The sequence below is a fragment of the Monomorium pharaonis genome, chromosome 6, assembly GCF_013373865.1.
Source record: "Monomorium pharaonis isolate MP-MQ-018 chromosome 6, ASM1337386v2, whole genome shotgun sequence".
Lineage (NCBI taxonomy): Eukaryota > Metazoa > Arthropoda > Insecta > Hymenoptera > Formicidae > Monomorium > Monomorium pharaonis.
The window spans coordinates 23,510,735-23,536,939 of record NC_050472.1 but is presented as its reverse complement, the minus strand read 5'-3'; the positions used below and the strand labels follow the sequence as shown (position 1 = coordinate 23,536,939).

Sequence of the window (26,205 nt, the reverse complement as noted above, 5' to 3'; positions counted from 1 at the left end):
TATCGTTAATTTCCTTGGCAACGGAATTAAATATTTAGCCTTTGGGTATAATAAAAAAAATATTATATATATTATATAGACATACATAGAGAAAGTAATATTGTTATATTGTCAAATTTTTATAAAAATGATATACCCTATATATCATTTTTGTAAAAATTAAATATAATATAATAATACTACTTTTTCTGGCGATTTTATAATATTATATCTATATTTGTAATTTTATAATATTACATCTACTTATTCATTTATTATTGGTATATTATCGCTGAATGGATATTAAACAAAAGAATGTAAAAATAAATCTAGTAGACAAAATATAAAAATTATATCATACAAGAATTCAAATTATCTTGAGCAATTTAAGTTTATCAGTTTCATATCTGGCATAACGTCACTTTAAATTTACAAAATATGTCAATTTTAAATTAGTTATAAAAAATTGTTATGAAAATATCATATACATTCTGAGGTACATAGTATAAGAATTCAGAGATCTCATACATAGAGTAGGACATAAAAATAATCTTATTTACTCTTTTTATCATATTCCTTATTAAAAACTTTGTGTATAATTATAATCAATTATGTTCACAGAAACAGCCATCTTTTGAATGTTTTAAAATCCAGTCCATATATCGTGTAACTCTTGTATATACACCTGGATAACCAGGTCTTGCGCATCCATTACCCCAGGATACCACACCAATGAGTTCATATTTTTTATCTTCGCGTTCCGTTATTAAAGGTCCACCACTATCTCCCTGTAATGCAAAAATTCTTATTTCACGCATTTTATATATTACTGGATTTTATTTAAAAATACGTGTACGTAAAAGAACATTTAGATCTAAAATTTAAATTTAAAAAACTAATATTTAAGGTAAAGATCTTTAGTATAATTAAACTTAAATGCACTTTGTTGGTTAATAGTATTAATAATAATACATTTTCCATGTGTATCTTTTAACAGTTCTTTTACGTACATTTTGCAATTTGCAATTTTTAATTTATAGCATATAAATATTGTAATGAGCACTACCTGACATGAATCTTTTTGTCCTTCAAGATAACCCGCGCATAGCATATTGTCTGAAATCATTCGGGCACTGTAGCTGGTATTACGACAAGTTTGAAGACTCATGACTGGAACTTCAACTTCCTGAAGAAGACAGGATGGTTTGCCATCTTCTTTTAATGTACCCCAACCTGACACGATTGCTTTTGTGTCTATGTATTCATTATCTAAAAATAATTCATGTATTATGACAAACAATTGAGATAATTGCGGCAAAAATAATTCTATAAAAATAATTAGCAAAATATTATTTTTAATATGGTTCCTAAATCTTGATTAAATATATGTATGTATTACACATTTAATAATAATTTAAATAGATAATATATTAAAAAATCTCACCAATAAACAGAAATAATCAACATTTTATTTAAAGAAATATTATAAAAACCCGGTAATGAAATTTTTGTGTCTAAGTTTATTATATACTTTATTGATGCGAATATGCTATATATTGTCAGTAAAGAGGACATGTAAGTGTACCATGTCATGTAATGTTAACCAATTCAGGAAAGATTATTGCATGCATTCGAAATGCAAATTCAAGTCCTCGATTTCAGAGAAATCTTCAATATTACGCAGTTATATGTGCGACGCGACAGTGCATTACAACTGTGAGAGTAGGTACCCGTATATTGACTAATTTATGACTTTGCTATCGCGTAATCGTCGCATAATAAACATGACGGCTAGTTGCAGTTCATGCAGTATTATCTAATTTTATGTATTATGTAAAAACACATTGCTAAAATTAATAATTGCTAATATTATATTATTATAAAATTGTATACGATACATTGAAAGTGGATATTGATAATGCCTTTAATATATAGTTTTATAGTAGCCACTGTGTCTGCAGTAAAACTTATTATAATATAGTATGTTAATGTTATAAAATGTAAAAAAATAAGTGTTGTACGTTCATGATTGTATTATAGTTAATTTCTTAAATATATACAATATATAACAAAAATATTTTAAATATTTGAGTTATAATTGAATTATAATTTTTTATTATAAGTGTTACAAATTTAAAATTACAGTTTTTACTATTAAAATTATTATTTTATTATTTTATTGTGTAATACACTGGCATAATAATGATCCGATCTTTATAAAAATATTTTTATTGGGCATTATCATCATTCTATCAGGAAAATAAAAAGAAGTGCACCTACCCAGCATTGTTGGTAAACATATTGGCCGTATTGTATCACTTAATGGTACTCTTTCATTAAGGCGAAGCAACGCGATATCATTTTCGAAATTCAGGAAGCTGAAGTCACCAGTCATAATACGTACTACATATCTGGTTTCTGGTCCTTTCTCAGTACATCTATCGTGTTCTCCGAAAGTAACCTTGATCATGAACCACATGAATCTGAAAAGAAGACTAGAAGAACTGATCACATTCGCCTGGTGAATTAAATTGCAATGGGGAAACTTAGTAAAAATAAATAAATTCTACAATAAGGGAAAATCTGCCAATTTGTTTAGTAATGACTGAATTATTTTTCTTTTTATATCGATTCAATCCATAAGTCTTAAAACTTCAACATTAATTATAATATGAATAAATTTAAAAATAGTTTCTAAATTATACTATTAAGGATAATTATGCAAAGAAAATAAATACGCAAATATATATACGTAAATAAATGTTATATTGAGTATAATATATTTCAAATTTCTATTTTTAATTATTCTATTTTTTCTCATTTGTTATATATTGAGTGTGACTAAGTTTTTCAGCAATATTTCTCTTTACAACATTTACATAACAATTTATCCTTTGTTAATGTAAATACATGTAGATGAACAACTTAATATAGAAAACAGATTCTTTATATTGTTATTAGCAGATAAGTAAAAATTATAGTCGTCAACAGTGAAATTTAATAATTTAGCATTTCTTTACTTGAATATAGAGGGATTAACGGCACTGAAAATTTTCCTTGTAGCGTGACATTAATCAAGGATGCAAATATGAAGTTTGACCTGTTTGCGTATCGAGTAGATGCATACCAACAGCACGAATAGTAGCGATTTTATACTTACAATTTATTTTCAATATTTCTATGATTAAACCTATTAAATGCGTGCTTCTAACAATATTACTTATGCTAAGAGAATAAATTAGACTTATTTTTTTGTCAAGATTTAATATTTATTGTTAAGATTTATTATTATGATTATTACATTTATTGTTTCTATTATATTGCTAATATATCTTTGTTGAAGTTTTAAGAATGTAAAGAAAATGTGAGCATTAATTAAAACTTTAATTTTTAAAAAATTACGTTGCAAAAGTTAAAATTTTGATGTTAATTTTACTTTCATTAATTACAGATGTGCGATATTTAGCCATACCTACCCCTTCACGCAATGTGCGGCTGTGAGGACATAGCGATCGTTTATAAGTGTACCTCCGCAATAAAACTTGTTTAGATACGATAATCTAGCCATCCATGGAAATTCATTCATACTTGTCGTTTGACCTCCAACTATACGACTTTCTTCGTTCCGTAACCCACAACCTAGATTATAATGATCGATATAATATATTTTTTCTTTATGCTTTTACGAAACTATGTCTTATAAAAAAAAACTCAATAAGAAATACATAATAAAGTACACACTGCAGTAGCAGGGCCCAGGTGTATCAGTGGTGTAAGGTGGCTTATTACCAAAAAGTCCAAAGAAACTTTTCGTCTTATCGTTGAATTTTCCAGCCTAAAATCAAAATAGATTATTTAATGATCTGTATCTTTTATTAAATAATGTGTAAAACATGTAATAATAATTTTATTTGTTTTGTGACAGGTATTTAAATAGCAGATATGTAAGTATTTTATACACACGTAAATTATATTTATAAAAAAAATAATAAGTACAAGTTTATACATAAAAAATTGTTACGATACATTGTGTAATTTTGAAAAAAAAAATTCTTTTAATTTTTACATAATTTTTTTTTATTCCAATAAACTGTCAAAAATTATAGTAAAATTAGCATTTTTTTTAAATTTTAAGTCATAATTGCAATTGTTATATATTAATAAAAACTTTCTAATTCACTTTTAAATTTATTCTAGAAACTGATTCTATATTAAAAGCGCTAAAATTAGAAACAAGTTGCAGAAAAGTTTCTTAAACATTTTAGAAATTTTTTTACAATATCTTCTAAGACACATACACGTAACAATATTATATGCTATACGAGTAAATCAATATTAGGCAAACAAATATTCACAAAAAGTACATCTTACCTGACATTCTTTCGTTGTCGCAAGCAGAATGAATAATAAAATTAAGTAGCACAAAGGTTTCATGTTCTACGATCTGAATAGGTAATTGTTGCACCAATAATCATACACTTTCAACTATAATTAAGCCTTTATAGATATTATTTGATTAAAACAATTGCCACACGGGCACCGTCAAGAACGAGTCATGGACATGTCCCTGACTGAGAACGACTATCACCGGCGTCCTACGCCGACTATGGAGAACTGAGAGGTCGAAGAGGTAATTGCTATTCCGGAAGGGAAGGCGGGCACAGCCAGCCGGCCGGTACCTGACCAGTTCACGTTCATGTTCAGGGTCGAATCACGGGTGACTGTTATTGACCGTCATCAGGGCCACAGCGAGAAATTATTATATTCAGAGAATTGTTTCGATATTTTGTCACTTATGTCTCTATAAATTTTTGCACCAATAAAAGTATATAAATAACATTTTTACGCTTTTTAGGTGTTACAACAATATAAGTAGTTTATTAATTATTTTATGCATTAAACAGCTCATATAAAATACTTACATTATTTCTAATGTTAATTATCTCGTTAATTTTTTAATATATTTTCAAACGTAACAATACAATCCGTAACAATTTAGATGTGAATAATTTTTAACTAAATTTAATTCAAACATTTTTGTGTAATTTCGTACAGGCATCTTAATGTATCATTGTGTGAATGCATAATTAAATATAAGAGAGTGCAAGCAGAGAAAATCGTATACAAATGCTCATGTTTATTTTATTATATGCATATTTGGTGTGTCATCTGGTACCGTTTGCCAGGCACATTTTACAAATGATTTGTTATTAATAGATATCTCGTCGACCAGTTTTAAAAGAAAAAAAGTATCCTATTAGTATACTCATCAAATCCTGTTATTTTTATTTTTGACCAAAATTTATAATGAAGTTTTTGTTGATTTCTATCATACTAATATCGCATTACTTTTTAGAACTAGTTTTGGTTGAAGAATCAGGTTGAGCAAGTACGTCATCGTTATCATTAACATCTATTTATTCTTTTAAAAATCACAGGAATTTTAACAAGAGTACAGCATTGTGAATTTTGAGTTTTCTTTGTTTATTGTCAATATTAATAATCAAAATTACATACAATTATGCTGAGTTTAACAGTACATTTATTTTTTCTAATTTTTCATTTAAGAATATAAATACACACACACACACACACAGACACATATGTAGATTTATTTAATGTTACACATACAACTACGGAGTTGGATTACAATAATGGTTAATAATTAAATAATAATTATTTTAAAAACAAAAATGTACAGAACATAATATTAATAAGATTTATTCATATCTATAATTTTAAATATTTTTACAAGAGTTTATGGAGAATCTATTATACATTATTACTTATAATAATAAACTATACAATATATGATCTTCATTTAAAGCATCTTTTATGTCAACATATTTTTAATATTCTGCGAATTTATACATATTATTCTATAATGCACGTGCATACATATTAGGTATATGTAACAAGCAATATCAATTAATTAATTGATTAAGGTAAATTACATTACTACCTTCTATTATGTACAAATTACTAGTTGCGCATACAAAGATCTATTGCATGTGAAGTGCATTTGCATGCTTCAACTATAGCCCAGTATGAACCGTTACTGGTTGCTAATTATTCCGGAAACGTTCGACCGCTATTCGTACGATTAAAGGATAGAAAGACGTGTGAAGCGAACTAAGCATAGTTGTGCTTTAAATCTTATTTCAATTAAACTTTCTACATGGACGTATTCTGTATAAGATATATATAAGCAATAATAATACCGGTAATAATGGCCTTTATACAAGAAACTATATTTAATAAATGAATATTCAGAAAACATTGTACTCAGTTTCAAAGTAAGTCGTTTATGAATGATAATGTAAAATGCTGCTTGTCGCAGCCATTAATTACAACCGTAATATGTGAAATTTTATATACAAAGCGGAGGTGAAAGCAGGTCCTCAATTGGCGCATAAACAGCCTTCTTTCATGTTTGCATGAATCCATTTAAGATATCGAGTTACTCTTGTGTAAACTCCGGGATAACCTGCTCTACCACAGCCTACACCCCATGATACTATTCCTATTAGATAAGTTTACACACACATAAATCTTATGTGAAAATATTTCGGCAATAAGGATAATAAGGATAATTTTTGCGAATTTTTACATCTGTGTAAATATAAAATTAAATATAAAATAAGCCTGTAGATATATGCAACATGTTTATCCAAATTCCAAATAATAAAAAACATTATTCAATAAGTGTAAATACTATTAGAAAAATAGACTATCAGAATAATTGAAAGGCATGATAAAAAGTACTTCAAAAGTTTTGAATAAATAATTTGAGTTTTACATTTATTTTGATTTACTTTGAACAAAATTATTTTTAGATCTATGAATATCTAGCTACATTTTAGATACTTTAGTAAAATTGTTTTTTTCTTTTATATATATATATATATACATATATATATAATGAAATGCAAATGTTTCACCTGCTATTTCAAGCTTATCGGCTTCTTGAACGAGAAGAGGACCGCCACTGTCTCCTTGACAAGAGTCATGACTACCTCGGCCGGCGCAAATCATATTTTCGGTAATTCGATTTGCTCGATACTTCATTTTTCGACATTGCGCCAAACTATATATGGGGACTTGCACTTCATGCACTTTTCCAGGCAACATGCCTCCTTCCGAAGTACGACCCCATCCTACTACTGTTCCCTCTTTCCCTGCAGGATCGGTTCCTATTAACATATTGAGAATACGATATTTATTTACAAAAGATGATTGATTGATTCAATGCATATTACCTGGTTGCGGTAAACAGATTGGTCGAATCTTCTTTGAAAATTGTACGGACTTGCGTAATTTTAATAAGGCCACGTCGTGATTGTAGGAATTCATATCAAAATTTCTATGACGTATTACAACACTCACTGCTCTCATAATAGGAATTCCATCAGTATTTACATATTGGTCGTAATCGCCGAGTACCACTCGAATTTTCGATCGCTTCAAACTAAAATAAAAATATCAATCATCAAATTATTATAACAAATTTGTAAGATCAAAATATGAATAAAGCTGCACTTTTTAAATATTTAAAATTATATTATAGATTTTAAATATTATTAGGTTAATTATATATATATATATATATATATATACACTTTTCTAGTTTTATCCATAGCAGTATTTACAATAGCATTCAGTAGACATACTTCCGTACACAATGAGCAGCAGTAATTACATAATCATTGTTGATTAAACTAGCACCACAATGGAAACGACCATCATATACTAGTCTCGCTACCCAGGGATATCTATGTGGAAATGTAGGACGTCCACCCACTATTCGATTTTCTTGATTAGATAAACCGCATTCTAAAGTCAGTGTCAACATTTAAATATTTTTAATGTTTATAAATATGAAATTTGAATAATATTAATTATTATTTCTATGATAGAAAAGATTATTAAAAATATGTTATATACGATATATTATAATTTAACTGTAAATGATATACCGAAAAGTTTAATATTTTATAAAGTAATTAATTATTACACAAAATAAAAAGAATTTAATTTGTAAAAGAAATTCTTACCGCACGTGCAGTTCCTTAGTTTTTCTTCGTCTGAATCAACAGTATCGATAATGTCGATACCAAATAGTTCATCGAATAAAAACCTTCCGGGACGAGTTCGTGAATTATTCAAAGAATTTTCCTGAAAGAAGTATGCAATTAACTAGTGCCATTCAAGTGCGCTCACTTTCCACTGCAAATACGACATAAACGATGAGAGAAAGTAACCATGATCAGAATAATAGGTCAAGGCCTAAGCTGTTAAATTATCTTCGGCACTGACACTGACTAAATATCTCGTGCACGCAAGCGTTGCGTGTACGTAATATTTACATGAATTTTTTAAATGCTGATGTTTGATTGATTGTAACCGTCTAGCTTAAAACACGCGTCTTATATCTCATTAAGTGGATTGTATAACATAGCGTGTTAAACTCTGAAATTAATTAAATTAAGAATATTATTTAAAATTTCTCATATTTGTAAATTATTTAATGATAGTGTTAACATATAATTATACTGTTACTAATTACACAATGAAAATATTTCTTATGTAAAGAGATGCACTTTACATTTTTTAATCGTTATCACAAATAAAAAAATATATATATATTGCTACACTGAAAAAAAAGAGTAATATATTCAATAAGATATGTTATTGCGGACTGCCAATTACAGATATACTCAATACAATAAAATATGCTATTGCAGTATCAACATTGTACTTGCATTAATAGCAAATATTATTGTATTGAGTATTTTATGTAGTTAGCAGCCCGCAATCACATATGTTATTGGCTATATTACTTTTTTTTCTGTGTATAAATCTAATAATATAAGTTTAATGTAGAAAAAAATCTTAATACTTTTTTTATCTGGTAAGCCAACTTTGCTTTTTGAAATTTTAATTGAATCAGTGTACTCACAGTTGAAGTAACTGGAGCCGTTGTAATCTCTCGATGAAGCCCATAGCCTTCAATCGATGTCAATGTAAAAACTATCATGGTCAGAATTAGGCACGAGAATTTGTTATGGGACAGTAAAAGCATTTTCCCATTTATTTTGTTCACGAAATGCACGAAATACAAATGTTGTTCCGAATCACGGATACGTTCTTCCTTTCATTGATAGAGCATCATACACCACGCGTTTTGCTAAATTCCACGATCGACATGTATTATATTGAATCGGTACGAACATTCGACCACGATTTCGTTTCAGTGCTGTTCTTTTCACCTTCGAATTTTACAGAGAAGCTGCGGATTCTGGCTTCGTCGAAGATCACTGTTGCTCGCGCACGCTTTCACCGTAGTTCCACAAAGAAGTCGAACTGATCGACCAAGAGTCAGCCGGTCTTTATGGTTACGAAGAAAGTTCTTTCACTGTCGCGCTGTTACCATCGCCCCGGTCCCATTCAGTACACGTGGCATAAACGTGGTGAATTCTCTCAATTTGGAATCATGATGTCTGCATGTCTTTCGTTTTCACGTAAGAATGGAGAGCACGTACGTCTCAATGGAAGCTTTCGCCGTTTGCAGTATCACTTCATATATTCTTTTTATATTTTATAGTTTTTTTTAAGCGAATAATTTTCTCAATCTCTGGTTTTTCTCGAATAATTTTTGAAAAATAACTCATTAATTTGTAAATAAATACATATTTTTAAAGAAATCTCTTTTTATGATACGAATAATTGATTGCATGTAATAAGCAATCTGTAAATTATCACAATATGTTTGATGTAAAGTTTCTTAAATAATAACTTTTTTTAGTTTTAATCTCTTTCTCCAAAATTCAAACGTTACTTAAAATCTAGATATATAACATTGTAAATAAAGAACATACATTTTTTAGTAGGAAACATTTTCTATTGGAATAGTTCGTAATATATTTATGTCAAAATCTTAATTGCTAGACATGCCTGACGTAAAATCTTTTTATTTCTTAAGTTGAATATATCGTTACTTTTTTTACAGATACTGGGGAGTATAGATTATTAAAATTATTAATTTAATCAAGCATACATACGTAATACATACAATTATTCATCATGTTTTGTCTTAAAAAAGTTATAAAAGAAATTTAAAAGAACTATTGATTCCTTCTTGGAAAAGAAAATATTTAAAACGGTTTAAGCAACACAGCTAATGCATTGTCTTACTACATATTATATAAATTTATAATTTGTTTAATCCTTCTTCCAAAATATACTTTTGTTATGTGTATAGAAAATTTTTTAACGGCAAAAATGTCAAAGATATATATATAATGCCTTTAAATAAGTATCAACGGTGAGAATAAATGCACAGTGAAAATTAATATATTAATTTGGACAATTATATAATTTTATAGAGAATATAAAACTATCATGTATTTATATTTTAATATTAATACTTAAAAATATTAAAAAGAGGATGTTAAACTTATAGTTTACATCATAGGCTTAGGCTCTTTTATAGTTAATATTAGTATAATTAGTTTAAAATTGTTGAGTTTGTCGATAAAATAGATTTTTCTTAGGAAGTATATTTATTATACATACATTAATTTGGGAAAAATTATGCGGTGCAAATAACGGTTTGAAGGTTTCACTAACCCACATTCATCATTGAAAGTAAAACATCTTATGTTATGGACTGCTGACCTGATTTTGCTTATTATACATTTATATAAAATATTTGAATCTTACTTTTACTTTATATATTTTTATCATGAGAGAGATGTGTGTGTGTGGGGGGGGGGAGCATGTGTGTGTCTTAATTAACAGTGATCTTATCTACTTATAATCTGATAAATATACAATTTCTAAAGTGTTAGCTCTCTTTTAGATGAAAACATATATCGATAGCATTTATTATATTTATTCGTTAAAAAAAAGTGATTTATTTAAAATTGGACCAAGCACAAAATGATATTTTTATTATAATATCTTGAAGAGCCAGGAAATAGCATGCGTATTATTTGTTGCGCGCGTGCTTTTAACATTTTAGCATTAACAAATAAGAAATTATAAGTTACATAATTACTCAAAACATATTAATAGATATAACGTATGTGTGTGTGTGTTTATGATATATTTTTTTGTGCATAAGTAATCAGTATTTTATGTCTATCTAACACAGTTTCGTCTTTAATATTATCTTGTTTGTTACCATATAATTGAATTTTTTTTTCTATATATTTGCTTGCAAAATTAATCTTAAATTCTTCTTTTCGATTAGATGGCATCTTATCCAGAAATGCGAATGTGGACATCACTGAGACTGTGGAAAAATCAATGTAAATGTATTAATATACGTGAATCATTTATTAGCAATTTAATAAGTATATTATTAATTTTCAATGAGATTATTTTGAACTTTGAACCTCTATTTATTTTTTTGTAAATAAACTTTGAATTTTTTGAAAAAAAAGACCGAATTAATTTGTGCACTTAATACAATATAAAATTCAATTTTAATACATCTCTAAAAGTTAATGTAAAGCTAATGTGATTTTCTGTGATTTTGTTTCTTATTTTTTATATTTTTTTTTGTATTGTTTTATTCAAAATTAGCGAGTTAAAAGTTGACTAATTTTAGAACAGGCAAGAAACACGTGATTAAAAACGATAATTCTATAAAATTCGTGCGCGAAAAAATACAAAAGCAATAAGTAAACAGCAAGAAACACGAAGTAAAGAGAACATTAATCTTAATATAAAACTATTTGTATAGATTACTATAAATTAGTCTTAAAAATACTTACGTAAGAGATTTTCAGAATCAAAAATATTTAATTCTCGAAGACTGCAGTGATGAATATAAAACCCAATACTTTCAAGTAAATCTTTCAGTTTTTTGTCAGATATTGAATCATTAAATGACAAAGCATATTTTTCTGTGTAATTCTGTTTTGATATATGAGAATAACATGATTAACATTTTTTAACTAAAACAATATATAAAATATAGGAATAACAAATCTGTATATATTATATAACTTTACTTGCATATATGGTGCAAAGCGGTCATCTTGTGCTATAGTTCCCAAAACTTTAAGTAGTGAATCATGAGCTGCTACGAATATTATAAGTATTGTTCCACCAGGTCGAAGCATGCGATAAATATTTTCGAACGTTTGCCTATTTGGTAAAGAAGAATGCACTCAATTTTATAATTATTGCAATATTTTAAAGTAAGAAAAAATGTTTCTCTTACCACATGTTACTACACCATTGCAAAGTGTAAAATGAAAATATATGATTAAACTCGGAAATGAATTTTACAGGCAAATTTTTAGTTTCAATATCCAATACTTCAAATTTAAGTCGTTTATTGTCACCATACATTTTTTGCGCATGTTCGATCATACTCTTCGAAATATCTGTACCTTTATATACAACATAATATATTGTTGAGTTAAAAAATAATTTATATCGATATATATGTACTGTATATCTATTTTATTACCAATTATTACTGCATTTGGATCAAGAGCTGATAAGAGAATATCATTTGTTATATCTCCAGGTCCACAACCAATATCCATACACTTTCCAGATATATTTATTAAATTCTTAGCAAATTCATTGATTATATCTTGTGCTTCATTTCTTTGTACACTATTGAAGAAGGCATATTGCATTGGATCCGTCATTTCTATAATGACTTTATCATTATTAGTTTTATTAGTATTAATTAGATAATACTTAGTTAAGAAGTTAAAAGAGAATTAAATAATAAAATTAAAAAGTTAATAATTTAACCTAATTAATTTGAAAACACATACCCTTTAATTTATCTATTTCTTTTACATAGTACAAGAAAAATGATAAAAAAGTGCATTTTTACATAAAAAATATTTCTTTGTTATTTCATATAGACTTAACAATTCTTTAATTTGATATAAATAATGCTTTACAAAATTAACTTTTATTTTAACTTAATTTAATTTTATTTCATTTAATTTTAATCTAACTTTTAACAAAGTTTTTTGTTTCTGTAATTTTTAATGTAAATAAGTTAATTTTATAAGCTACCAATTTAAATTTAATTAGTTTAAAAAATATTAACTTACCTAACTCTGGTATAAATATAGTGCAATGTTTTAAAGAACAGGAAAGTGTAGTTTTCGGAGACCTATGCTAGTACTGACGACTTTTCTTTATTTCGAATAAATTCGGAGAAACTTTAATCGGAGAAATTTTGATCAAAAGACACGGTAGTATTTCCTAGGACGTTACATTTAATACTAATGAGATTCAGAGTGAAGCTCACGTAAATATATACGATTCGTTTCATTCTTGCTGCACGTGACTGCGTACGTCAGTGCTCGACGTTAAGGATGTATCGGACATACAATCTTAGATAAAAGTGCATGAAATTTGAAATACTTAAATATCTATGCCTAACGCATTGTAAATCTAGATGTAAGAAAGTTGAACGATAGTTGGAGTCTTATTTTTACTCTTACAAAGGTATTTTTTACGTATTTGCGATTTTTTTCACTTATGAGTTTAATCTTTTGACAGTGAAAATGCACAATTATCTCAAGTTATATTTTATTTCTTTAAAACGGTGTAGTGAAGACAATTGAAACTTGGCAGATATTTTCATCTATTCATATACTAGATGTACAAAAAAATTCAAAACATTGGTACTATTTCTTCTATATTTTTTTAGCTGTTTCATCCGTCAAGTTTCATCGTCCTTTTCCATAAGATAGAAAAGGATAAAATCATGTAAAATCAGTGAAAATTAAAATAGTTATAAATCAGCAACCGTTTAGTGGATGCGTTTTCAATTTTTTGTAGTACATAAGGGAAACTAAAAGAACAATTTCACAAATTTTTAGCAATTTTGTACCATTTTGAACTTCAGTCCGATACATCCTTAATGGCCCTTTTCGAAGATTTCAGAGGTGACGTCTACCGTTCCTCCACTAAGCTCGCGACTTTGACGGCCGAGCCGCCGATCGTGCGCGAGATTCCTCAAACGCTTAAATGAAGAACTATTACAGCAATTGTTTAATAGAATAGTTAAATCAATTGCATGTAATTTCAGTAAAGAAATGGGTACAATGTGTATACATATACATATATGTATATATATATGTATATAATTATTAAATAATTAATAAATGTTTTGAGTTTGGTTTTGTATTATATTCTGTATCTCTTGTTGTGTAATTATTTAATTATTATTATAATATTAATTATTATTATAGTATGTAATTATTATTAGTAATTATCAAGCTAAATAAGGATTTAAATGATCTGTTACGATCCCTCCTACTTTAATATCCATTTAAGTACACGAATTTGGCAAGAAAAAATAAGTCTATAATTAAAATACACACACACACATTTATATAAAGTTTTTTATTTTAAAATTTGATTTTCTTTGTGGGTATCAGTATATGTATAAGATACTAATACTAAGAAACTATTAACTAGAGAATGGTTATCATATTGGTATATCCTACTTTATTTTTTGATAATATTTCTTAAATAAAAACTGAAAATTTTTTCATGACAAAGACGATGATATAATCCACATTTGAGTTAAAAAAACAAGTTTACTGTTCTATGGTTAATGTTGTAAGACTTATAAACATCTGTTAATATAAATATTTCTGCTAACAAAAGTATTAATATCTTTTAGCCTTATTTTACGATTATTTGTGTATTAATATAATTGTTACACAATTTTCTGTGCATAAACTATTAACCCTTTGTATAGATTTAATATAAGCTCTTCATTATGTATTGATTTATAATGAATTTTTCTTCTCATGTATTCGTCTATAAACATATTTTTGTATTCTTCTTTCAAGTCATATGGCATGTCTTCCAGAAATGGCAAAATGGATAAAATTGTTTCTATAACAAAAATCTCGTGGGATCTCGAGAAATTTTACTATACTTTTAGTACATTTTACTCAAAAGTATAGTAAAATTCATCGAGGTCACACATTATCCCACAATTACCAAATTTTTTTAGGGTAAATTTTAAGAAAAAATTCTCTCCGTGTAATAATTCTTTAACGTAAAATTACTTTTTCTATATTTTTAAAATTACTTACTCAATAACTCCTGATTGTTTATCGGTTTTGATTTTTTATCATTATAGCTCGCTTCTCGAAGACTACAATGATGAACTGTAAATCCGACATTTTCAAGTAATTCTTTTAACTCTTTGCGAGCATTCTTTGCCTTATGAAATACCCCAATGTTTTTCATTGTATCCTATATGAATAGGAAATTAATAATCAATAATTTATGATTTGAACATTATAAAGTAATAATAATGATAACGATAATAACAATAATAAAATAGCGCAAATTATATAATATATTAATAATTGAAATTTGATAATATATTATAATTTACCGGTATATACTGTGCAAAGCGAATATCCCGCGCCAAAATTCTAAGAACTTCAAATACATCATGAGACTCTATTATATAGAAAAGCAACGTTCCATTAGGTCGTAGTATTTGATATATGTTCTTGAATGCTTGTCTGTTTAATAAAGCAGATAAATATAAATAATTTTTTTATATTTTTTCTTGATTAAACATTTTCTTGATTAAACTATATAAAATCTTAAAATAAATCTTTATTCGAGTAATATTTTTTTAACGCAATATAATCTTATTTCAAGATTTTCATTTTGAAAAGGTATTGTCAAAATAACAATATTCTTTTTTTCTGTGTAATAAAATGTATTTAGAATAATGAAACGTGTGATAAATTTATATGTATATATAAAATTTGGAATGTTTGTTTTATTCTAAGATGCACATAGATGTATGTTTGAAAAAAAAAATTAACTTTTACTTATTTAAAACAATTTATTGAGTTAATAAGAGTTAAAATATATGTTAGTTTAAATTATATTTTATATAATATTTGTGATTACCTAATTATATTAGGTGTTATAATAGGATTAGGTATTATAATAGGATAACATATTATAGAACAATTTGTTGATAATATTTGAAAAATCAATATTTTGAAAAATTTTGAGAAACTAACTTTTTGAAAAAAAAGTAACGAAGTTATCTATACATATAATAGAGAACAAGAGAAGGAATAAAATTTGGTCCATATATCATAAAAATAAATTAAGAAATTGGTTTTAATTTAAAAAAAGTTGTTACTAAATTATATATTTATTCAAATAAAAAAAAACTTGTAGAATGCATATAAGTGTATGCACGTACATATAAACTTCAATATTTTATTTGGCCATATTTAAGATGATAAAAAAAATACATATGAACGAAAAAGATACATACTATGCATATAATTTTCAATATTTTATTTGGCCATGTTCAAGATGATAAAAAAATACATATGAACAAAAAAGATACATACTATGCACATAAACTTCAATATTTTATTTGGCCATGTTCAAGATGATAAAAAAAAATACATATGAACAAAAAAGATACATACTATGCACATAAACTTCAATATTTGATTTGGTCATGTTCAAGATAATAAAAAAAATACATATGAACAAAAAAGATACATACTATGAGCTGCGTGTGAAAATAAAAACTTATATAATATTCTTGCTTGGCGTGTAGAATTTTTCAAATGGAAAAATTTTATATGCTAAATAAGAACGTTATGTATCACAAGTTTAATTTTAAATACAATATTAATATCGATTGAATTAATCAGAATTACAAATAAAGCATAGAGATTTTTTTAAAGCATAAATTCTATGCGTTAAGTGAGTTGATTTGTTTTATTCTAAGATGCACATACATGTATGTTTGAAAAAAAATATTAACTTATACTTGTTTAAAACAATTTATTGAGTTAATAAGAGTTAAAATATATTTTAGTTTAAATTATATTTTATATAATATTTGTGATCTAACGTCATTGCACCACATTACGTAAACAAGTATGAAACGAAAATATTACTGTGATAAAAAAATAAGATGAATTTTTTATTTAAACTTTGCGGGTACTGTAAAATCATGAAATTATTTTTTTGTGGTTTGGTAGTATTGTCTGTGACATCTATGCAGAGTTTTATGTCAATATATTTAATTGCTGCAGAGCTACACGTGTTTTTATAAACACACAAAAGTGAGTTTTTCAAATAATTTTGTTGAGCAAAGAATTTGCATTAAATTTTGTTTGCAGAATGAATATTCTGCCGTGGCCTTCTGCAACATCCTCAACGTTTCCGCGGCAGAATATTGATTCCGCAAACAAAATTTAGTGCAATTTCTTTGCTCAACAAAATCAGACATAATAAAAATCGAAAAACTCACTTTTGTATGTTTACAAAAACACGTGTAGCTCTGCAACAATTAAATATATTGACATGAAACTTAGCATAGATGTCAAAGACATCCTACCACAAATCCACAAAAAAATTATTTTATGATTTTATAATACCCGCAAAGTTTAAATAAAAAATTCACCTTATTTTTTAATCACAGTGGTACATGACCAAATTTAGAAATATATCTTGTCGATAAATTTTTAGTTTAAATTTTTGATATATTGATTACCTAATGTCGTTGCACCACATCAAAGTATGAAACGAAAATACATGATCAAATTCAGAAATATATCTTGTCGGTAAATTTTTAGTTTCAATATCTAGTATCTCGAATTGAAGTCGGTTCATGTCACTGCATGTTTCATTCGCATATTTGATCATTTTCTCCGAAATATCCGTACCTTTACAAAATCCAATTATTGAATATAATAATTACTTAATTTTGTTATTTCAATAATTTATTATTCTATTACCAATTATTTGTGCCTGTGGATGAAGAGCCGGTAATAGAAAATCCTTTGTTATATCTCCAGGGCCACAACCGATGTCCATACACTTTCCACACATATCATTTAGTTTCTCGATAAATTCTTCGATTATAAGCGTTATATGATATTTTTGTATCATGTTAGATGCACTGTAATCTTTTGGACTCGTCATGACTGTCTTTCCTTTCAATGCTGTGGTTTTGAAAGTAATGTGCTACGGTATTATCTCAAGCAGGCTTATATACTCTGTGATATCACGGGGAATAATGATCACAAAGGTTTTGTTTATGTATGAAAAATCAAGAAAATTATATAGAAGAAATCATGAGATAATGTGACTCCAATTCAGCTTTATGAATTTGTTTTAATTTTTGTTATTATTCTTTAAAACCAAACATTGATATAATATTACAGAATACAATTGACATTTACAAGGACAAAATACCTATATAATTTCAACAAAATTCTTTTTTGTTATTATGTTATTTATGTTATTGTTACATGCAGGGTCATATAAATAACAATTACTGATAATTTTTAATATATTGTAAATTTTTTAATAATTAATTGAAATATTGTATTATTTTTTAATTTAATCGAACCTACTTATACATGTAAGACTATAACATTATGTATAAAAAGAAGCATAAGCATAATTAGTCAATTTTTTAAATAATTAAAAATTAAAAAAAGGGGGCATATACGTTTGAAGCCACAAAAAAGAAGGCATTTTTTACGAACTTTTTTTATTTAGAGCCAAGAAGCAAACTATAAAAATGGGACTTTTTACATAACAAAGTACACCTTTTGTAATTCTTATGCAAATTTTATTACAATGATTTTATTGAAAAATCCCCCCTTCCATCGTTGTGTAGTCAGCCATAGTCCACGGTGACAATAATGATTTCTCCTTTATCCCTGTTCAACTGAAATACCAAACGGCATCTTGAAGACGAGTAAATTTCCTTGTTATTGTCGTATCTAATTTTTTAAATTCGAATTCTATTTTTTTTAAACAAACAAAAATAAAATTTTGTGCCAAAAATCGGCGCTTTAACTTTAAAGATCCGCTATTTTGTTTAAAATTCGAATTAAAAAAATTGGATACGACAACGACAAGAAAATTTACTCTTTTTTAAGATGCCGTTTAGTTTTTATATTTTGGTTGAACAGAGAAGGAGAGATCATTGTCACCGCGGAATTATGCATAGCGATTACATGACGATGGACGAGGGAAGGGGAAGGATTTTTCAACAAAATCATTGTAATAAAATTTGCATAAGAATTACAAAAGGCGTACTTTATTATGCAAAAAGTCCCATTTTTATAGTTTGCTTCTTGGCTCTGAAAAAAATTCATGAAAAATGCCTTCTTTTTTGTGGCTCCAAACGTACATGCCCCCTTAATGTAATCATATAATGTATGTTAATCAATTTTTTTTTATATAACTGTGATTGCTTGAATGAATAATGATAAGTAATGATTACTTATATTAAACCCATTACTCTCGTTTACAAACAAGACAGCGCTGATAAACAGTTGTATTTAAATAACATACATTGATTTTTATGGTAATTTATACATAATGATTGATTAAACAAAGCTTCAGCATCCAGTTTTAACACTATTTTTTATTAGTTTTTTTTTAATTTTTTAATTCAAAAGAAACAATAAATGCATTTAAACGTTATCAAACAAAATCTTGAGCCAAACATTTTGGCAACCTTTGTTTGATTTGTGATAACGAAATAATATATCACTTATCTCAAACAGTCTGCTCGAAGAATTTCATTTATGTAGAAATAAGAACAGTGATTATATAAATTTTCATCAGTGTAAATTTACTTTGATCACGATTTAACTTACTCTCTATTTTCTTTATTTATGATAGAATTATTTTAATAAAATATTCAATAAAATTATAATATTTTTAAAAATAAAGTTTGCAAATTTTTGAACTATTTAAAAAATTAAAAAATTTTTTTAAATAAAATCTTATGCAGAAAATATTATGAGTCATTTTTTTACAATGTTAAATAATTATTAGAAAGAGAAAAAACGGAAGAAAGAAAAAGTTTTTAACTAAAAAACGATGTTATAATAGTTATTTATAATTCAGATCTTTTTATATACAATATAAATTCGGCAAATAAAAATTTTGGTTGTTAATTTACAAGGCAATTAATGTAACACAATTAATATCGCAAAACATAAATACTTTATTATATACATTGGACTAAATGCATGTAATATTTTGTGTGTGTGTGTGTGTGTGTGTGTATGTAGTTAAAATAAATTAATGGCGCAAAGATATACAATAATATTACGATTGGAAAATTCTAGAAAAATAGTTAAATATAATAGTTATGTGTTTATACAGTTTTATACTGTTATACAAATAATAAATCTTATAAAATGTAAACATATTTTTAAAACATATAAAATAAATTATCCATATTTTAGAATATATTTATTAAAATGAAAATAATTTTATCTATTATTTCTTATTTTTCTCAGAAACTTAATGATCAAATAAATATTAAGATAAAATCTAACATTTACTGTTTCCTTATGACAATTAGGTCTACTTGATTTATAACAAAATAACAATAAGTAACAAATTTACTTTTATTGTCGATGTGGTGGAGGACAGACACATTCGTCGTCTAAATGATCTTTAAGCCATTCGATGTAATTCGTCAATTTAGTGAATACTCCTGGATAATTTGGTCTTCCACAACCACGACCCCAAGAAACAATTCCTTACATATAAAAATATACATTGTATTTTATCTTGCTTATATAAATGTAAGAGTGTTTTTTATTTAACGAAACAGAGATAAGAAGTTATTTTGGTTTTAAAATTAAATTTCAAAAATTTTAAATATTTTTTAATAAATTATAATAAAATGTAAATATAAATTATATTGTAATATTAAATTACATTATAATTATAATAAATATAAAAAATATAAATGTAAATTTTAATTTTTATAATAAAATTTTAGTTTGTTATTATCAAATACGTACCTAGTACTACAAGCTGTTTATAAATTCCTTCAACATGTAAAGGTCCACCACTATCACCCTTGAAGTAAAAATTTAAAAAAATATATAATAGTATGAATTATATATAAATAATAGTATGAAAATAGTAGTATGCTTCGTTCTTTAAAAAGTTAGGTCGTACATATTAATTAAGTTATATTGATTTATAGTTAATGATAATAATGAAATTAATGATCCTCGATTAGTATTAATTAGATATTGAATATTAAAATCTCTATTAATAAAAACTTAAAAATAATTTTTTTCTAAATTATAAATATCTATTAGTACTTTACTTATACGCGCACATATATACTTTTTTTGCTGCATTTGTTATTTTTTATTTTAAATTATTAATTGTTATATTTATTTTGCACTCTGATTAACACTTACAAAACAAGCATCTCGTCCTTCTACTGCTCCTTCCGGATGTATATAGCCGGCACAAAACATATTTTCAGTAATGCGATTTTTTGCATATCCAGCTCGATCGCATTCTTCTTGTGATAAGATCGGCAGATTAACTTTTCGTAATTTGTCACTTATTGGCTTATCCTCTCCTGTTTGACCCCATCCAACGACGGTTGCAGGCGTTCCAGTGTAGTCAATGATTTCTGTAATTTTGTAATTCTAATATCTTCTATTGTATGAATTCTATTAGCACAAAAAACTCGCTATTTAAATTTTTAAGCGCAACTTAAATTACATAGAGAAGCATATAACAAATTTAAAGCTTATTCAACGAAAAGATTAATAACAATACAGTAATATACACTGTCTTGTTGTAGACATCTAATATATCATAATTTATATATTATTTAAGTTAAAATAATGCATCTACACGCCTATATATAGTTGCATGTAGTAATTTATAACATATAACAATATAAAAAATTGTATGTTTGATAATTAGTAAGGTTAAACATTTTGTAAATTTTTGTTAAATTTTTATAAAATGTACATATATATCTGATAAGTACTTAAAATATACATATCTCTTTGATTTTTTTATATTAGAAATAACTTACTATTTTGTGGTAAACACGCTGTTCGTACAATGCCATTTACAGATACGGGTTTATCCATCTCTATGATCGCTATATCATTGTTAAATGTATAACTTTGAAAATTTTCATGAATAGTCCTCGATTTAATCCATCGAATTATAGCGTTGCTGCCAATTGAGGAACGATCACTATCCATTAAAACAAGTTTGATAGTTCTGAAGTCAAATCTGAAAATTATTTAATAATGTAAGTATGTCGTATAATTTTGGAAAATTAAATTTATAATTTATATATACTTTATAATTTATAAATACTAGACATCACAGACGCGCGCTTTGCGCGCGCTACTTAACTTTTTATTTTTTACTTTTTAAAAATAAATTACAGCTGTCAAAATTCAATCGCAATGATAGCTACAAAAGGATCAAGGACTCGATTCTTGAATTCATTCGCAAGAGAAACGTATTCGCAAATTCTGTTCTTACCGGAATTTGCGAAACCAATCAGCATCGCGGAAAAGCGGTAACAATACCGCTCGACCACGAGCGAACTTTTCGCGTTCTCACGGTCTTTTTTATTATGGATAAAAATTATCTTCGATTTAAAGTTACTTGACACATACCCTTGCAAACAATGAGCCGCAGTAAGTACATGCTTCCGTGTTATTAGGCTTCCAGCACAGTAAAATTTTCCATTTTTATTCATGCTAACTATCCAGGGATAATCATAAACGCTGGTTACATTGCCACCAATAATTCTTGCCTTTCTCCCAAGCCCGCAAACTATAATAATGCATTAAAAAAAAAGTATTCTTATTTGGTTATAAATAATTTAATAACACTATTATATATGATGTAAATATTTTCTATTTACGCATTATAATTAATTTTATTAATTTGCATTTTAAATGTAGAAATAGAATTGTGATTATTACATTTATGAATTTTAACAGAAATGAATTATATATACTTTTCTCAACTGAGATATTAAAATATGTTTAATTGTTTGCGTCTATTACTGTTATACACAATATATAAATTAAAAAATTTTCATTAAAAAAAGTAGAATAATCAGATACGTTGTTTTTATTTACCGCAATCGTTGCAGATATTCGGCTTTTTAGAAGGGAATGAAAACGCAGGATTGAAATCAACATAAGACACTTCGTCTATTGCCGGATAATCAACGTCAGCCTTCGTGATGTTATAGTGAACTTGAGCATTTGAGGTTGGCAAATTTCGTCTGTTCGACAATGTCTATAAAAAAAGAAAATTAGGAATATAAATATTTTAATATTCCTAATTCTATTTATTACTAATTAATTTACTATTAATTTGTGTTTCTTTTATTAAATTTGGTAACGAAGTTGGTCAATGTATAACTATATAAATACTTCTTTACTAAGAAATTATTATACAGGAATTTCTTAGTAAAAAATTATTATACAGAAATATTTTAACGATATTTTGTGTAGAACATTTTTTAAAGAAAATACTTTATTTCTGGATTATTTGTGCTTTTTTAAAAATTAAGAAAAACATGAAAGTGAAATTACAAAAAAGTTAATCATCAATCGCTTTATTATACATTTAGTTAGTATATATAAATTGACATTTAACAAATATAAAGCTTGAAACATTTTGTATACTTATTTATAGTGTAATTTAAAAAATTAATAATTTATTTGAATTAATTATGTTAATATTTTATTACTTTTATGTCTTTCTGTTTTATCTATTATTTGTCATTGTTTAAATATAAAATAAGAAATTTAAACTAAATTTTAACTTAAAGAAAAGAAGATATTGTCATTTCTGTTATTAGCACACTTTTTCATAAACCCCTATATAATGATTATTTAACTTACCATATGAGATAATGCGTAACAGTAACTCAGGCATAAAAACAGCACGTGAATGTATCTCGTTGTTGCGTAACCATTCATGCCGCCTGCGATTTCCGGTAATCAATCCGTGCTAATCGGTAAATTTGTTTTGTCGCAAAATTCGTGCCCGTGCACGTGCTTACACCCGTAACGTGAAAAGTCTAAAGGCATCCCAGTCGTTTTGCCGTTTTATAGTAAATTATAACTAACGCAAAAGTTAAGCCACGTCTCTCGGTGGGGATCGTCAACCTTGAGTGGTGCGTTTGCATTGGCAGATGTTGCATGTGACAGCCTTTAAATCACCCAGTCGGTCGGTGTACGCGCCCATTGTCTTACCTGTACAGGTATCATCGTAGGTACAAGCACAATGAAAGATTCAAGCGTTTACACACAAGCGTATCGGTTTATGGCGTAATCGACCGTCGGCCACCACGAACATCCAATGTCAACCCGGCCCACCTCTTCTCCACAGCGACCCTTTATTTCAGGGATCTACCGAGACTGGATTAATGTTAATTTCGTCAGCGGATGAACGCGAATGCTACCATGGCCGTTCTGATTCATTGTCGCGGTATAATAACGGTGACAGTGACAACGACAATGACGACGACGATGATGATGATGTCGTCGTTAATGATGTTGAAGATCATGATATGATAATAATTATAATAGATTAATAATAATAGATCATTGTCGTATAAATTACGAGAGCAAATTAACTAATTGCAGAGTTTTGCTCATACGTTTGAAGTGCCGCCAAAGTACTGAATTCTTATTTTTGTCATTGTTCCATATGAAACTTTTTTCAAATATTTATAAAGTAAATTAATCTTTTTCTTTCTCTTCCTCTGCCGAAGAGAGGAATACGTAATGTAATATTCTTATACCATCTTACACGTGCATTCTATAAAGTACGATTATGCACAACTCAAACCATATCTTATGATATGTGATAAATATTTACGAAATTTAAACTTAGCAATGTCGTGCATCACTTGTACTTAAGAGAAATAATCAAAAACGTAATACAGAAATTCCGCGACAGTTTGTAAATGTATTATATGGTACAATTTTATAACATAGGTTATCTCAAGTTTAGAAAAGAGTAAATAATCATAGATATGAATTTTTTTTAAATTTAAATATAATATGAAATTATTATATTGAAAGTGTTTTAAAAGTTTCTAATATCTGTTAAATACCATGAGATATTACAGTTGCAATCGAGTCAATGTAATAACTTTCGTCTTTGGCATCGATTTTAATGGACAAACCTGTAGAGTGAAAGGAAAAAGTACAATTTTCTCGGACTATTAAGATTGCAGTTAAAATCATAAACATATGATTTTAACTACATGATGAATCGGCGATCTATTAAAACGTTTGCGGCTTTTCAAGGATTTTTAGTTACCTAGAAGAAGATTAGGTGAATTTGTGAGCAAACATGCGATATAAAAATATACTTAAATGAATTTAAAGTGCCGCACTTTTCTCAACATAAAAGTGAGTTTAATATAAGTTATTTAATATTTTTACACTTATATATTTGTCATGATAGACATAATATTTTGCAATTTGTTAATTTACAGATATTATTTTTTCTTAATTACTTTTACTTAATATGATCCGCATGTAATCTTTATTCAATGTCACAATTGCAGGCAAATTTAAGGCAGAATTTATCGTAAAAATATATGTGAATTAAACTTTTTAATTACATTTGATTCATTAAATTTTCAGAGACTATAATTATTTTTTAAATTTCATCGCCATTGACAAATATAATACGTAATAAAAATTATTTTAAATTTAAGTTTTGAAATAAAAATTTAACTTAATTAGTATGAAGAAATTATTAAGCACTATAATTTGTTTCAACCAAAAAATGTATTTCTTATTTTTTGTGTCATTCACATATTGATTCAACTATTATTGTTATGAACTTCTATTTCCTTAATTATTTGAATAGATTATATTTTTATCAATACTAATATAATGTAATGTTTAGTTTCCAAGAGATAAGGGAGTGTCGCTTTAGGAAGCTTATGCCAATGTTGGCGACCTTCTTCTATATGTATATTACACTTCTCTCATATCTTTGTAACCTTAAACTCTACCTGAGAATGATGTGTTAAGGCGTGCGCATTTTTTACTATTCTCCGCGACAAAGTTATCTCTGAAAAGATCACATCGCAGATTTAATCTAATCTTGAAGAAACGTCAAAATAAAGCAAGGCTTCTGATAAAGTCAGACATACATTGAGACAATAAGGTAATGCGTCTCGCCCGCATGAGGGTCTCGTTACCTATATACCTTGACCTACTGTTACAGGTTACAGGTGGTGCACAATCTGTTGTCCTGTCGCGCATCTTATCTCATTTGTTTAGCAATAATCGGAGTTATGATAAGTAGGATCAAACGGAGAAGTTCCGATAAGGACAAAGGCGGAAACTTGTCGAAGGATCTATA

At 27.0% G+C, this 26,205-nt stretch overlaps 4 protein-coding genes across 6 annotated transcripts; all 4 read right to left on the bottom strand.

Moving 5' to 3' along the window:
- Positions 1 to 356: 356 nt before the first annotated feature.
- Positions 357 to 9,429, bottom strand: LOC105827787 (transmembrane protease serine 9). The gene is made up of 12 exons (XM_036289086.1): positions 8,939 to 9,429; positions 8,034 to 8,154; positions 7,650 to 7,812; positions 7,239 to 7,447; positions 6,921 to 7,172; positions 6,384 to 6,502; positions 4,351 to 4,416; positions 3,721 to 3,814; positions 3,456 to 3,618; positions 2,260 to 2,474; positions 1,046 to 1,248; positions 357 to 767 (listed from the first exon to the last, which is right to left on the bottom strand). The coding sequence occupies exons 1-12, from the start codon at positions 9,059 to 9,061 to the stop codon at positions 585 to 587; spliced, it is 1,911 nt and encodes a 636-aa protein (XP_036144979.1). The 5' UTR covers positions 9,062 to 9,429; the 3' UTR covers positions 357 to 584.
- Positions 9,430 to 10,522: 1,093 nt separating this feature from the next.
- On the bottom strand, positions 10,523 to 13,300 carry LOC105827758 (juvenile hormone acid O-methyltransferase). Of its 3 annotated transcripts, none has more exons than XM_036288649.1 (6): positions 13,071 to 13,300; positions 12,464 to 12,661; positions 12,212 to 12,383; positions 12,000 to 12,135; positions 11,760 to 11,901; positions 10,523 to 11,275 (listed from the first exon to the last, which is right to left on the bottom strand). In XM_036288649.1, the coding sequence occupies exons 2-6, from the start codon at positions 12,648 to 12,650 to the stop codon at positions 11,079 to 11,081; spliced, it is 834 nt and encodes a 277-aa protein (XP_036144542.1). In that variant the 5' UTR covers positions 12,651 to 12,661; positions 13,071 to 13,300; the 3' UTR covers positions 10,523 to 11,078. The 3 variants fall into 3 exon arrangements, with proteins under 3 accessions (XP_036144542.1, XP_036144544.1, XP_036144545.1); XM_036288651.1 differs by having other exon boundaries at positions 12,464 to 12,652; positions 13,071 to 13,294; XM_036288652.1 differs by having other exon boundaries at positions 12,464 to 12,615; positions 13,071 to 13,288.
- Positions 13,301 to 14,394: 1,094 nt separating this feature from the next.
- On the bottom strand, positions 14,395 to 18,025 carry LOC105832402 (juvenile hormone acid O-methyltransferase-like). Its single transcript, XM_036288648.1, has 5 exons — positions 17,781 to 18,025; positions 17,537 to 17,708; positions 15,386 to 15,518; positions 15,078 to 15,240; positions 14,395 to 14,874 (listed from the first exon to the last, which is right to left on the bottom strand). Exons 1-5 carry the CDS (start codon positions 17,965 to 17,967, stop codon positions 14,693 to 14,695), a joined length of 837 nt encoding a protein of 278 aa, XP_036144541.1. The 5' UTR covers positions 17,968 to 18,025; the 3' UTR covers positions 14,395 to 14,692.
- A 2,231-nt stretch (positions 18,026 to 20,256) lies between these two features.
- On the bottom strand, positions 20,257 to 25,403 carry LOC114254429 (trypsin). The gene is made up of 7 exons (XM_028190735.2): positions 23,718 to 25,403; positions 22,944 to 23,106; positions 22,473 to 22,632; positions 21,872 to 22,077; positions 21,237 to 21,457; positions 20,826 to 20,883; positions 20,257 to 20,557 (listed from the first exon to the last, which is right to left on the bottom strand). The coding sequence occupies exons 1-7, from the start codon at positions 23,793 to 23,795 to the stop codon at positions 20,424 to 20,426; spliced, it is 1,020 nt and encodes a 339-aa protein (XP_028046536.1). The 5' UTR covers positions 23,796 to 25,403; the 3' UTR covers positions 20,257 to 20,423.
- Positions 25,404 to 26,205: the final 802 nt, after the last annotated feature.

Coding starts and splice junctions, on each gene's coding strand:
- LOC105827787 (XM_036289086.1), bottom strand. CDS start 9,061: ATGCTTTTACTGTCCCATAACAAATTCTCGTGCCTAATTCTGACCATG. Junction 8,155..8,938: donor CGGCTCCAGTTACTTCAACT/GTGAGTACACTG, acceptor TACTTCTTTCAG/GAAAATTCTTTGAATAATTC. Junction 2,475..3,455: donor GCCGCACATTGCGTGAAGGG/GTAGGTATGGCT, acceptor CAGTTCTTCTAG/TCTTCTTTTCAGATTCATGT.
- LOC105827758 (XM_036288649.1), bottom strand. CDS start 12,650: ATGACGGATCCAATGCAATATGCCTTCTTCAATAGTGTACAAAGAAAT. Junction 12,384..12,463: donor TCCAAATGCAGTAATAATTG/GTAATAAAATAG, acceptor TTGTATATAAAG/GTACAGATATTTCGAAGAGT. Junction 11,276..11,759: donor TGATTCTGAAAATCTCTTAC/GTAAGTATTTTT, acceptor ATTTTTCCACAG/TCTCAGTGATGTCCACATTC.
- LOC105832402 (XM_036288648.1), bottom strand. CDS start 17,967: ATGACGAGTCCAAAAGATTACAGTGCATCTAACATGATACAAAAATAT. Junction 15,241..15,385: donor GCTTTGCACAGTATATACCG/GTAAATTATAAT, acceptor CTATTCATATAG/GATACAATGAAAAACATTGG. Junction 14,875..15,077: donor AAACAATCAGGAGTTATTGA/GTAAGTAATTTT, acceptor TTTTTGTTATAG/AAACAATTTTATCCATTTTG.
- LOC114254429 (XM_028190735.2), bottom strand. CDS start 23,795: ATGAATGGTTACGCAACAACGAGATACATTCACGTGCTGTTTTTATGC. Junction 22,078..22,472: donor GCGGCTCATTGTTTGCAAGG/GTATGTGTCAAG, acceptor AATAATTTTCAG/ATTTGACTTCAGAACTATCA. Junction 21,458..21,871: donor AGCGTGTTTACCACAAAATA/GTAAGTTATTTC, acceptor ACAAAATTACAG/AAATCATTGACTACACTGGA.